The sequence below is a fragment of the Anopheles moucheti genome, chromosome 2 (genome assembly GCF_943734755.1).
Source record: "Anopheles moucheti chromosome 2, idAnoMoucSN_F20_07, whole genome shotgun sequence".
Lineage (NCBI taxonomy): Eukaryota > Metazoa > Arthropoda > Insecta > Diptera > Culicidae > Anopheles > Anopheles moucheti.
In genome coordinates, this window is record NC_069140.1 from 11,341,490 (window position 1) to 11,356,501 (window position 15,012).

The window sequence follows — 15,012 nt, forward strand, 5'->3', positions numbered from 1 at the left end:
ATAAAAAAGGAAAAAGGAGGTTAAAGGTACTACATCACGCACCGTACCAACAATAACCGTAACCATTGCAACCGTCTTACATACGGCCTAATCGTTTCCAATCGGGAAGAATCAACCGGAGGACCGTGTGCTACGCGCTGGAATGGCGTGACGCCCAAACGTTACCCACCGGGCACCGATCGAAATGGAAGCGTCCGTGACATTTGTCGAGAACCTCATTTCGAAATCGGCTGTCGATTCCCCCCCGCAAAGCCACCGTCGGTCCCGCACAAGACAGTACGGTGCAAATGAATTCAATTATCTGCAGACTGCAATTACCAGTGTCCACCCGTGATCGTTACCCGTCGGGGCCAGCAGTTTGCATCGAATCTTCCGACAGCAATTATGCGCCATTTAATCGGTAACGGTGTTCGATGTTCGAATTCAATTACTATCTTCCCTGTGTTACGATTCCGCGGCGCATCTCGCCACGGGACAGGGCGATGTTCGAGCCAATGCATTCGATGTCAATTAAACACCCAGGGCCACCCCTTTTTCGGCTCAACTGCATTGTCCAACAATTGCAGTTCTGAGGAAGTTCGAGGAGGAGACGGAACAAAAATTTGCACACGAAACACCCAACTGGGGAATTTCCCATTTGGAAATTAGCATGAACTAGTATTAGTAGCATTAACATAAACATTAACATAAAACCCCGGTCTGCCAACGTGTTGCACATTCTCTCAGCACTGGTCATGAATGTCGATGAAATACATGCGCTTGGTTGCATGCGAACCAATGGGACATCTTCCGTGCTGTGGGATTGGTGGGACCGACCCGATCGTCTTTGTTGCCACCATCACCAGATGCTAAGGGCTTTTAGTTTTCAGCTAGAATTGTGTCCGTTTTTCTTCATATGATTTATGCTAGCGACAGAAAAAAAACTGCATCTCACGTGGGTTGCTCTATACGGTTCTTTAAGCGTTCAAACCACGTCGGGTCACTTCCCTTTTTTTCCCCCCACGGATGGCAAAAGCTACACATAAATCAAGCAGCGTGCGTGAACGTCTTACCATCGTGATACGTGATCACGATTCCGTGTAAGAAAGTGCCATTCGGTGGCAAATTCAACCAGTAAGTAAGTGTCTAAAACTTTACAGAACTTTATGCCGGAGAGCCAGTGCCGGCGAGTGCTCGGTCACCCATTTCCACCAACAAAGCATAGCATGGCAATTATTGTCGAAAGGATAGGAATAGAACGCAAAAAAAAAACAAAGAAATAAAGCAAAGAACCAACCCCGAGCGCGTAAAAATCACAATTCATCGACATCCATCATCCAATATCGCGATCGATTCCCTACCGTCGGCTGGGCCACTCTCTGCGTGCGTAGTACGGTGAACCTTCGCTTTCATCTCGTTCCCCGTTTTCTCTTATCGTCCACACATTTAAATGGCCACAAGCATGGCGGTGATGCAGTGAGATAGCGATTTGTGAAGTTCACTGTTGATTTCCACGATGTTTGTTTTTCTTCTGCGCTTAGGTTTTTCCCTCGCTTGTGGGTCATTGGCACACAAACCACACGCACAGTGGAGATTTACCAGATTCAACAGCTCTCGGTGCACCAGTTGTGGGCGACGGATGTTTTGGAACTTTGCCCAAAAAATAATTTATTTCCCACCCAATAGGGCAGTGCGTTGCAGGGTGCAGTGGGCTGTTGGGCGAGTGAATACATACATTTACGACATCAACACACTTTCTGTCCATTCGCGTGTTTTGCGATTGAAGTAACGATGGTTTGTAAATCAATTTAAGGTGATTTATCGTTCCAGCATGGCATTATGAGCTGCAGGAACGATCTCCATTTCGCTGTCGAATGCAGGTTACATCGTGTGGGTTGTGCGTCTGACCTTAAGACAACTGGATAGAGCTTTAATAAATCGTAAACGTAGAGAGTGTGCTCGATAATAAGGCATGCTTTTCAGAATTTTATATATGTTATAGTTATTATTTTTAATGTTTAATTCCTAAACACTGTAGCCTTACGGGGTAAAGTATCGTAAAACAAACAATATAGATTAATTTAGCAATACTCGTCGTGTTCGTAGCGCCTAAAAGTATGCAAATCCCCTCAAGAGACCACGATCATCTGTCTTCCTTTGTATGGATGAATTGGTAGACAAATAAATTGCATAACTCTAGGCGTTAATTTGCATTATGCTTCTAAGTTTTGATAGGAATAGTTTCTGTGACTTTTATTTAATAAGGAACGGTTAGGCCCCTTTTGCTATTGATACGAGCGGTGTCACAATGTGTGTTATACATAATTATATTAACTTCATCTCAAGCTTTAATACAAAAATATCAGTTCATCATTATTTAACTGAACTTGTTGTCTACACTTTTATATGATTATGCAAATACCTTGATATCTTCATCCAGTAGTTCAGTCATTCTTGGCAATCCTTGTTGTTAAAAAACACGTGTTGAACTCCATGTCATGCGATATACAAAGGAATAGTTTCAAAGTTAGAAGAAGGTCACATGACGATCATAACCGGATTGTCAATTGCTGCGTATCTGTCATCAAACAAATTCAAACACCATCGACTGTCTCTCGCATAACAATCAAAAGTGAGAACCCGCTAGCTACCATGGCAATGATTGATGGAATGCAGCATGCGACAACATCTGACACTAATACACGATCTGATCAACGTTTGATGCATTAAAGATTCACCGCTGCTACCCTTTTCCGACTCAAGCTGGTGTAGTTTGATGGAAGTTTTGGAGCGTTGGTGCAAACGAAACAAAAGACCACTGACAACTACAACACCAACGGCACATCGTGCCAGGGTGTATCAAAAAGGAAACGATAGAATGTAAATGAAAATACAATGAAAACACTCATCCACAACCGTGCTCCCGTTTCGTGTTCAGCAATTGTGAAAAACCAGAAAATGTTTATGCTTTTCGCTACAAACGATCCCATCTTCTACCGAATGGGTTGATAGGTTTCCGCGTACTACATTTCGGAATTCAGTGATTGCCATTGTTTGCCTTTGGAAAACGCATTTCCACTTCACACCATCATTCGAACGTTGGCGTTGGCATGGGAAGTATCGTTTTGTTTGGTGTCAAAATTCAATTTTCTCTCGCATTATTTTTTTTTTAGAAACTTAAATCTAACACATGTGTGTGTGCAACGGTCCATTTATCCACTGTACCGTGATCCTTGCCGTAATGTGTTTCATCCAAAGATATTCACATCCTCCTGAGAAAACGAGGTGGCCCCTTTTTATCTGAGGGTTTTTGCCTCGCACTTTGGCACTTGCAAAGCGCTCCAAATTTCGCTATAATCGACCGTTGAATGGCGAAGCGGAAGAAAATAATCTTCACGGTTGACCTCACCGTTCCCGCAGGTCACAAATTAGAAAGCAATTTCCCCACCGTACAGTAGCTGCCAAAGTGTCAAAGCTACCCGCTGCGAACCGTATGCAGCGTCGCCGCATTCGGTATCGATAAAATCGATGCTCATAAATTAGTCCTCCTATGGTGTTGCCAGCCAGCACGGTTCCATGCAGGATCTTCCCAACAAAATATAAGAAAAAAACCCGCCGCCAAAACAAACAATGCTTGCATACAAAATGTTCAGCATAAAAATAGAAACATTGTTTAGCACCAGCAAGGGGGGGTCACGTAAAAAGGACACCGGAAGGACGGTTTCACACTTCAAATTCGGTTGCCACTTGCCGTGGCACGTACTGGCACGAATTCGAAACCATTCATTGCCCCGCATTCATTCATTCATCCATATTCGATTACGACCGTGCGGGAAAATGGTCGCGCGAACATGCACACAGGACCAAACGAATGGATGAGTGTTCTCGGTCGCTCCGCAACGCTACAACTTTCCACCGAAAAGACAGAAGCCAAAATGTTGTCTTTTGGCACATTCTTTTCTATTCGTCTTGCGCTTCTGTCAGTGAATGTGTTTCTGTGTGCGTGTTTTTATTCGTATTGGAATATTTCCACGTCCAGTCCGATGTCGCATTTTATGCTACTTGAGCGAGTCTTTCTCGTGGCATCTTTCTTCAAATCCAACGATAAGATAAGACACCAGTTTCGGTGCTTCTTTTTTTCAACCGCCCCCCCTCCCACCACCACGAAACGATGACGCCGGTTTAACTCTTTTCGGAAGCGGCCCTCCTTCAGCGACGCACATTCGCCACCGGCCGTTTTCCGGGGCAGCGTGAAAATGCGTCGGTTTCTCTCGCTTTTCCCTCCATGCACAGTGTGTGTTTAGCGTTCTTTTCGGTGCTTTCCGTGAGGTCCACTCGAACGATGGTTTTAGTTTCATTTCGCGCTCCAGTTGGCCGTGCCTTTGGCCTTTTGGACAGCGACTGTATGTTGCCATCATTGGACGGGAACACACAAAGACTCCAAAACAAAAAAAAACTGTCATTTTTCTTTCAACAAACCTGACAAAGGCGCACACACACGCACACCAACGACAAGCACACGATTGCAATTCCTTGTGCGCTACTTCAAATATTCAATATCCTTTCCCCGAACGTGCCGGAAGAACGAAAGCAGCGAGGAAAGCTTTCCGGCTTAAATCTCTTTTTCTTAGCTTCATGTTGCCTTCCCCGCCCTTGCGTCACCCGCAAGTGGCGAAAGTTTATTTTCTTTCCTCACACAGCGGCAATCTGCCAATTTGCCGTCTCTCAAGTGTTGGCTTTAAATCGTTTGACTCTTCGCCGAAGGAGGTGAAAAGGGAAATTAACTGCGCTCATTATGGAGCTTCCTTCGAGTGCTGGCAATTGTTCGCAGGATGTTCTCATTAGTTGTGCTTTTTTGAAGCTTATTTTCGTGGGAGAAAATGTGACAAGAAAGTTAAGTAAATAGTGCTTCCAATGAAAAACCAAAGAACCTTTGGATGCTCTTATGCATTGGTTTAGATTTAATTACATACAATCAACTGTCCATTAAATAATAACAATTAATGGGTTAGGCGATCGAGTTGTGATAGTTATGGAGACTCAAGTTTGCACAACACACCCAAAGAATTCACCCAAAAGGACACTGCTGGTTAAAATAGCATACTTTTAGGCGGTTATTAAATTTTTTATTATTATTAACATAATTTTATGCCTCAGGTTTCCTGCCTATTTTTCCTGGTTTCCTGTAAATTAAGAATATTTTGCATTGTTTGAAGGTTTGCAAAAGAGTATAATTTTCCAACAATTTCAAACCACATCAAATGGAATTGAGTTGTAAACTTTACTTTGTTCCATAGCACAACAATTCACCTTAATCGAAAGAATCTCTCTCGAAAGCAATTAAAACTACGTTTAAATTTACTGGTATCCTTTATAGCAGACTGTTTTTAAGGGCACTTTACTCCCTTTGAAAAGGTAGCACTCCCGCACGGGAGAACGCACCCGAATGCAGCATTATGAACGAACTCTGCGTCGATGTCACCATGTGCTTGCACAGCGTCAAGAAGCCTCTCTCGAGAACGAACTCAACCGAAAATGTTTCACTGCACCTAACGAGCGCACCTGCTCCCTGAAGCAAATCAAAAAGTTGCAAACCACAGCCCTTGCCACGTGTCGCTTCCCGTACCCACCGCACTAAAGCACACGTGTACACTCCATCCCGTCGGCAAATGATCGAGTAAAAATGGAATCAGCTCGATAAAAATCACATCAACCGGTCTAGACGGTTGGGGCGATAAATTTAGGGACGCCCGCATTCCGTCCCCAAACAGACGTTCCCTTCCGTTACCTTCATTTTCAGCCCATCAGTCCTTTTACCTTTTACCCACCCGTCCCATCCAGCTCGTTTACGCCACGCCGGGAACACACGCAAGCGACAGCGCGACATCCGTTTCCGGTGTCCGACATTTCGATTGGACAGCGCTTTATGACAGTTTTCGGGTTCCGACGTTTCCTTTTCAATTCGTTTCCCCACACGGAGGGAAGGTGTTTTTCAATCTGGATGTTTTTTTTGTGGTTCGCTCCCCATCAACAGGTTCTGACGCAGCACACGGGCAAACTTAGTGCTTGCTTTTAATTAAAGTACCGTTCCATTTCGTCTTGCAGTTGCGGTACGCTACCCATTGCTTACCTCATAGAAGTAAAAGCTGTTGATTGGTTGCTCCAGGCTCTCGATCGCTTCGGACGTACCGTTCGACATGTTGCCAACTATTTCTGTCCTTTCGAGGATGCCAAGGTTTTGCTAGAATTTCGAGCGGGACAAAAGAGGAGGAACGAAAAAAAAAGCAAGAGCAAAATTATTCGTTTGATATGGAGTTCTTCGAGAAAGAAGTAAGAAAGTTAATCTAGAAGTGAGAGAATATTAAACTAATGCACTGCCGTGCATTTTCGATGCGATTAATTCATTTTCGTATTTGTTATCACAGCCCAATTAGCACACTACTCTTACATTTCCATTACAGAAGCATCAGGGGTTGTCAACCGAAGTGGTAACTGTCGTTTGGAACTGTTTTTCTAACTAAATTTGAAAGTCGACTATCGTATTGTCCTATTTATATGATGAACCTTTTGGCTTTTGGTAGACCATTTTTAGAATTGTTAGTTAAGTTAGTTAAATTTATAAGATTCTATAATGGTTTTACTACTGAAAATACAAAACAAGATTAGAGTCCTTCAACACACAAGTCACTTTCATCAGAAATATTTGTAGTTTTTAGAGATAAATAATTGAGATGATGATTCTATAAGACTTCTCTAGTCTCTTCTTTTTTAAAATAAAGACAAAAAAGTGTATGATACTGTTTTATATTTCTGTCATATACCAGAAACATGTCTTAAAACTGTTTGACTAGATTTAATTTTTTATTTTATTTATTGTAAATAGCTTCATTCTACACTTTCGAAATTTAATTTACAGATAAGTTTTCCGCATTTATAACAATGCTTGCTGATGAAACCGTTTCTATTTTCTTGTGAGACAGGACAGTGTGCCAAGCAACGGGCTAGACGTAAACCACCGCAAGGAAGCATCCTTGCGTGCACTTACTTGCTTATACTCCGCATCCAGTTCGGTACCATTCACCGTCAACCACTGCACACCAAAGTCTTCGATATTGGTATCCGGTGGGAACCGATTCCCGGTCCTTTCCCGCCCGGATGTGAACGCTTCCCGAACATCCGTATCCCGGCCCATTGTTTCGCCCATCGCCGAAACCGATTGATCGAGATCGAAATCGTTTCACACTGTGCGGTCGTGTAGGTGAAGGCGGAAACGGGGTTTTCTCTTACGGGGAAGCCAATAACCGGCCACAACCCGGCGTGCACTGATCTCCCGGTACCCGCAGGACACTAAAACTTTAATGTAACGCGCTTGTGTTCACAAAAGTTCCTGCTGGCGTACGGTGCACTGCCAACGGTTTAGCGCATTGTCGTCATCATCATCGCCATCGCCGTTGGCAATCTCGTCACTGTTGGTCTCGGTGTCACACTTCGCATCGTCAACCGTCCCAATGGTAGCCATCGTTGCATTGCGACTAGAGCTGCCCACCCAACGTTGACCGGACGGGCGTCCTGGCGCATACAAACACGGTACACGGCTCGCTAATGAGAATCACGGGGGGGGGGTGTTAGAATGGAATGGGACACTGATGACAATCACGAGATAATGCTGCAATGTTTTGCAGTGTAAACCCCGTTTGGGACAATGTGTTCGTTGCCGAAGTTCCCGGGATAGTGCACTCCTACACGAAATTGTCCTCTTTTCTGGGTACTGGGTCGTTGGATGATTTTTCATCAAATTGTACAATATTCTGTAATGAAAAATGAGACACAATGAATAATTAATGCAAAATTGGGAAGTGGGGTTGTTTGTTCGTGTTAAATAAATTCCAACAAACTTTCGGTACCATTCCGCTATCCATCCGCTTAAATCCCGAGAAAGAACTCTGTATAATGAAATTGATTCCCTTTTTTCCCGCCAGCGCGTACTCAATCACACTTGACATGCCGGGCAGCCCCGATAAATAAAAACCCGATCAATCATTTTCACCACTTTTTCCACAAAAAAGCCATCATTCCATTATGCACGGTCCGTGGTAGGGGACCATTTCGTCCAGCGATAGAAAAAAGGATTTAAATTAAGTGAACCCATTCAAAAAAAAACGCATCAACACAGCAACACTTTGATACACTGAGCGCACTCCACTCGGTCGCGGATCGAAAGATTGATCGAATGTCACGTTCAAACAGAATCAATTATGTCGGCCAAGAAAACAGGGAAGCCGAACAGAGACCGACCAACCGACATCGAAATTCAAAAGCTTTTACGAACGCGAACCAATTTCTGCCTCCTTCAAACGCAACGAGTTCCGGCGTATTTTGTACCGATCGAATTCCGGTAGCGGCGGGCCGCGTCAGCTCAGCGAAGGTAACACGCTATCGGTCGTAATTACCGGTTTTGATTCCACACCGGATTAGCGATGATCCAGATTTGTGTTTATGATGGTTGTAAATTTTAACGACCCATAAACTGTGTACCCCCGGCCGTTTCCCGGCGGGTCAGCAGCAGTGGGCCTTTTTTTACGTTGCACATTGAGGTTTGAGGTGTTCTGGGCGACCGAAGAAGCATCGACCAAAAATGTACCGCGAACGTTACTCACTTGCTAAAGGAAAGTTTCAGCGGTGGTCACCGGTGGCCAGTAAAAACAAAACGCGAAACCAGAAGGCTTTATAAACAAATTACTTTCGAACGTTAGTGCTCATTACAGTAAGTGCTTAATTACTTGTCGCCTCGATACTCTGTAAAGTCTAAAATTAGCCCACCCGGTTTGGTGGAAAGGAAAAGCACTTTCCTAATTGAGATGCTTCGAATAGGAATGAATTAAAGAACGCTATTTTTAGCCGTACCACTTGGACATACTTCGTGCGACTGTGTACCAGATGATAAATGATCAACTTTATTCTGAAGTTCATTCTGCATTCGGCCTAATTGGTAATTGGTAGGATATTTTCATGGCAATTTTCATACAATCAAACTGCTGCAAAAGCGTTTAAATTCTCAATTAGTGTTTAAATTGACATGATGGTAGATTTCTGGTATGTTTGCTTTCATCACAAGTGATTATTTCTTACTTCTTTTCGTAACTGCGTAATCATTATGTTTATTATTGAATTAAGTTATAGTTTCATTAAGGCTTATTTTAATGAAGAAATCTGTTCAACTGAACTAGAAACGGTTCCAACTTAAAGGTTTGGTCAAACACACCATAGTTCTGGGAAGGAATCTGATCTAGAGCGATCCTCTTTCCATTCCTAAGAGCATCTCGATCGTGTTGTGTGGAGAGACTTGCAGGAGCATAATACATCCATCTCACCACCGGAGGTCGAATTTCCATTAAATTCAATTATGTTTATTACCATTCGATTACCATCGTTTGCCCATCACTACCAATTAAATCCTAGCAATTACGCGACATAAACAATTATGTCGAATGAAATTAAACACTACCGATGAAAAAAGGGGTTCGCTTTAAATTAATTTTTAATTTTATGCTCATCCTAGCGAAAGCATACGGTCACACAAATTGATATTAATTCCCAGATATGAAATGCGATAGATTATCTCCTGCCCGGCGGACAACGTTTGGTTCATACGTGAACCGCATCACGGCACGGATCACGAACGATCGACACCGTTCCCGTAACGTCAGCAAACAAATTAACTTTCCAAAATTCAGCTTCATTTCTCTTCGCACTGTTGCCTCGCGGCCGGCGTTGGCTCGCGAACGGGTCACCAGCGCCATCATTTAGTTCAAATCGTGCCCATAAATCAATACCGTCCCAGCCCCATTCATCTGTCAGCGAGATTAATCGGTGCCGAACCCGCTGCTTTGGGCGGGCAAAAAAAAACAGCGGGAACCGGTGCGCAGTGTGTCCTGCTTAAGCAAACACTTTGACACGTCGGCCACGGGGTACCTGGGGGGTGGGGGGGGTGGAAAACAAGATAAAGATGTGTGGGAATCCGAATCCGGAGCGGAAAGACACAGCATCAACAAACCGAAAGGGATTTGACAACCGATGCTTCCTTTTACTGTATATTTTTCCTTCGCTGCCACGCTACGCAATCTTTCAATCGCCGCTTGGCAAACACCTTTTGGAGCGGTGTTTGTGGGTGGGTTTTGGCCTTTGACCTCCGTTCGAAAGGTTCCCTTTTGGGAGCAGCAGCACAACAAACAAACACTGAAAACATCGATGGCGGAGGCCTACCGGATGGTCCCCGCATCACCATCGGGGGGCCGGAGGTGATCGGCACCGTTTACATAATTCCTACATTAATTTAATGCTGCCCTTTTCCGTTCAGCGATGCAGCGCGTACTGCGCCAGTGCCACAAGAAGGGCGGGTTAACCCCTTACACCAAGATTTACGATGGCCCCGTGGCACTCGCGCAAACTAATGTCGCGTTGACGACCCAATGAACAGTTCCTTGCACTCGGCCGCTTCGCAGCTGAACAAAAAACCGATTTCGGCGTGGAAGGAAAAACAATCGTTAAACGGAAACAAATTCATCAACCATAAAACAAAAACAAGATACGGCACAGCATAAGAAGCAATGGACCCCCCTCGAATCGATAGGTGAGGGGGCCGTTACGTATATGGCGATATGTTTATTTATGTGCTACAAGCAGCGCGATGTAAGCGGCTTTGGTGGAATCAGGAAGCGATGGCATATAGAGTGTTTAGCCGATCAGGATGAACTGGGTAACAGACTGAAAAAAACGAACCAAACAATAAGTGGAACGAGCGAAGTGGAATCGCACATGAGCCGTTCCATCTTGCCCGGGCAACAATCGGAATGCTCCAAACGGATCGTACGATGGGGGAGAGGACCCGATATCTTATGCTGTTTTCGGTATAAGTTTCACCGTCCCCAAAAACCCAGCTGGCCATTCCACACCGATTGGTATTTGTTCCGCCAATAAAGCAATTATCGTCACCTTCACGATCTTGACACTGATTCGACTTCACCGCTGGCAACGCCAAATTTCGTGGCCAGCAAGTCGTGAACTCCACCACCACCACTACCTTCCATCCATCTCCACCACATCACGTGGCACAGCGTGGGGGTGGGGTCACGATGAGGGAAAACATTCCCAATTCCCTTTCCCGGGCAGATCCGGAACCTGTCACGCGGTGGCTTTTATGTTACGATCAGGCTTTGCACTTATTGGTGAATTTTTGGGTACGATGGAGCGAGACGGTCCGCGGACATCTGTGGCATACCACCGGATCACCGGCGGGACAGGACAATGTCAATGGCAATTAAACACACACCCGATCCGGCCCGAGCACCGGTGTGCGTGGCATTGCTGGGCATGGAAAAAATGTGCCACAGAGCCCGGTTTCCAGTGCGAAGAATTGGTAAGTTATTCCCCTTTTTTCACCACGCGCCACGGACGGGACGAGGGATTCTTTTCTTCGTGCTCATTTGCTGCTGGAACATGGAGGAGGTTTTTATTCGCAAGGTTTGGGAACGTAAAGGTGTTAAAAAGAAACCTGTTCGTTGTGATTAACGTTTTCGACGTTTGCAATTGATTCTGTTTTTTTTTTGCGTACAGTTTTCCCCAGCTTGGTTGAGTTAAGAAGTTGACCTTATAATGATAATAAAATATTTCAGCCAGCTACTTAGCGCAAATGTCAAATCGGCGACAAAATTAAACACTAAATGTCATTTCAAGGGATCATTTCTGTCCACGTATTTTGCGTACCCATAAAAGCGTTATAAATGAAGGTTAATATTATAAAGTTGTTAATATAATAGCTTGAAGTGTACTTATTCCATAAAGCTTATTCCATTGCTGTTATTTTTTTAACAAACAACAACTTCAAACCACCAACAAAGAGATAGTCAGAGGACAACTCTACAAAGCAATTCCTCGTTTAGGAAGTTTTCCCACAATCCCACAGCTGACTTGATTAGTTAGAACAACTATAAGTATCCTCACATGGTAAGGGAATTCATTGAAAAAACCTCGGCAGACAACATCACCCGAGACATGGTTGAACGATTCTCCAAAAGTCAATCAAGACTCTGTTACGAGCTTCGAGCCTTAGGCATATCTTCAATTCAATTTAGGTCAATTCTTTGAATCTTTTATTGGATGTATAAAGCAGCTGATAAACAACGATGAACTCGAGATATACCGATTCTGATAAAAGTTTGATGGGAATAAAATCAATATTGGTTATAAAACATTTCTAGTATTCAAATATTTTACGTTCTCTATAGTCTGGCAATTCTGAAAAATGTTTCCCTCGAGAAAATAGTTCAAAAATTAGCTGGAATCTATTGTAAAACGGAACAATAGATCCAAGTTGTGGGAAAAATGTCCTTAAATTTCTTAGATATTCATCTTATATATAAGTTCAATAAACCATTCAAGAAAACCGCTACAATGCTTAGCTCTGTCAGCTGAACATTGAACTTATATTAGTGCAATACATTAGACTCCCTTGATAAGAACTCCTCAAAGTGATGATTTCACTTAAACATTCCATAAACCTTATTTGAATGCCAATTGAGAGTTAAAGACTCGAGAAAAAGAGGAAATACACAGAGCTTTAATAGTGCGGAAATAAATGAGCTAACCGATTGAACCGATAGGGATTAATTATCAAAACGCAATCACTAGAGCTGTCATTAACACCAATCAAATGACACTGTGGTACAACAATTAGTCAACCGTTTCTCACCAACACGGAAATGATTATAATGAAGTTCCAAGTTCCGTGCTTTAATTTGGTGGCAGTAAGGGAAAGGAAAGCGTTAACCAAAATTACCCTTTCAACCAACAACGGTAAGTAACGGCCAGCCTGTCTGGAAGTCTGCTTAACCCACATCCGAAAGGAAGGGTTTTCCTTTCTAGTGATAAATGGATTCCCGATAGCGGTACGCCAGCGCTGTGTCCCTTTTCCCACAGGAAACTTCATCTTTGCTGGTCAACCGAGTCTGGAGTGGAGCCCCGATCGAAAAAGGGTGGCAAAAGTATTGCCCTTCATTTCTTTGTCTTCTCCAGGCGAAGATGTTCGGGATGTATGCTTCCAGTGACGTTGTATGTTGGACCACCTTTCGTCAACTTACGCCCAGCGAGAGCGAATTCTGGCAAAGTGTGCATGGGAAAAGATGTCAAACATTCACCAACATTGTCTGCCACAACAGAAGGTGCATAAAGAGCACACAAACAAGGCACTTTCTTTTTACCATTCAATCATAACACATCAAGCAGATGCACGGACTGTGAATGTTAATGCAGTTGTTCCAGCTGTCAGCGAAGTGTCATCGCTCATTCCTTCTTGGTTCGGACAAAATCAACCGTAGAAGAACGTCTAACCCATCGTACGAAGCAAACGCTGATGGTTCGGACAAAGATGGCAGTGCGTCGTCAATGCGTTTCCTCCCTCTGCGGTCGATTTATGGTCGCAGTTTGTAACCTCAACACCCCCCAAAATGCTGATCGGTGCATAGATTATGTTTGGCCGAGCTGTTCCGGCGTGACAGATTTGCTTTGGAGATTGAATAATTCATACGCGCAATATGTCACGTGGCTCGGGAACTTGCCTCGTTGGTCTGCGGTAAGATATCGGCAGTGAAGCGACTGTTGCCTAAAACCAACCCAACCAGACACATCCCATCCCAATGCTACATGAGAAATGCAGTTCGTACACGGCTTAAAGATTGAGCCGCGCGTCAAAGCAGGCTAAGCCGAGCGTGACGTTTACGAGTTGGCGAGCTGTCATCACAGTGCACGCGGGAATTGATTGATACTTATAATCAATTTTCCTATTAAGGTAATGCCATGCTGTTTCCGGCCGACGGATGTTTCGTTCTGGCAGGTACATCGTGTATCGCAGCGGCAGAGTTTGAAACGAATTTCTCCCGAGAAACTCACAATTGCTGGCACACAATTGGAATGATTGTTTCGTGTTGTTGCGGCGCACATGCTTGGTTGCGCGCTCGTGTGCCCAAGAAATGAGTCTTATTACATTACAGCACCGAAACACCGCATGTTGCCGCGTAAAACGGTCCGCTGGGGGCTTCAATTACAACGGCGGCCCCATTAATCATATTTGAACGTACCAGCTTTTCCACAACCTCATCGCAACGTGACCTGTTTTTCGTGGGTATTTCTTATTGCTCTATTTTATTTCCATCATGCATGAATCAGGACCGATTTCGTGGCTCAATCGGTAGTTGTTTTATTGTTTCCTTTTTTTTTGTTCTGATGAAATCTCCAACATGACAAGCACACTCAAGAAATAGCGACAAGAAAGAAAGGCTGAGGTTTTGTATTTGTATGATGGAAGTTTGTTAAAAAAAACGATTGTATAGCCATTTGCTTTACTTATGACAATCGTCACGTGATGTGTGCACGTGATCATGTGCCAGATGAATGATGGCATTAGGTATGGTAAGAAAGGATTTCATAAGAACGCTAATGATACATTTCATACATTTCCAAGACAAACGAACGTTTCCGAAGATGACATCTTGAGATCTGACTTTGGTGTTCTATGACGGTCTACGCAAAATTAGCAAAAACACACGGCCACATTTGATATTGTTTCGAAGATCGAGAAACCACCACTATTACCAACGTCTACGAAGACACAAAACCGTCACCTTGACCGTCTACTGGCTGTAAGGAGTTCGGGGTAAAAACGAATTGTCGGGGTGACACGTTTCCTAAAGGTCTCGTGGTCGTCCTTTCTTGTCATTACAGTCGTAATGATAGCTGAAAGTTTTTTTTTATTGAAAACGTGTTATTGTCTTCTAGATTCTCTTTGAGTAGTGAATAAATAATTATGTATTTACCCACAAAATACTTAAGCACAGTTGGTAATAAGTCTGATTACTTCTTAATTGTTCGCATTTATGAAAGGATTTAATTTAAACAACTAGAAGCAACAACGAAGTTTCACAGGATATTTTTCGACAGAAAGTAACAGCCTAAATTTATGCAATCCACTTCACTAAATGC

At 43.6% G+C, this 15,012-nt stretch overlaps 1 protein-coding gene across 1 annotated transcript in view; it reads right to left on the bottom strand.

Annotated features, from left to right (window-relative positions):
- The window catches only part of LOC128309414 (cardioacceleratory peptide receptor-like), a 32,998-nt gene extending 25,815 nt beyond the window's left edge, over positions 1-7,183 (bottom strand). Inside the window, exons 1-2 of the mRNA XM_053045793.1 lie at positions 7,025-7,183; positions 6,110-6,220 (exon numbers count right to left, since the gene is read on the bottom strand). Of these exons, the coding sequence (XP_052901753.1) occupies positions 6,110-6,220; positions 7,025-7,183 (270 nt within the window). The remainder of the gene's footprint in view (positions 1-6,109; positions 6,221-7,024) is intronic.
- Positions 7,184-15,012: the final 7,829 nt, after the last annotated feature.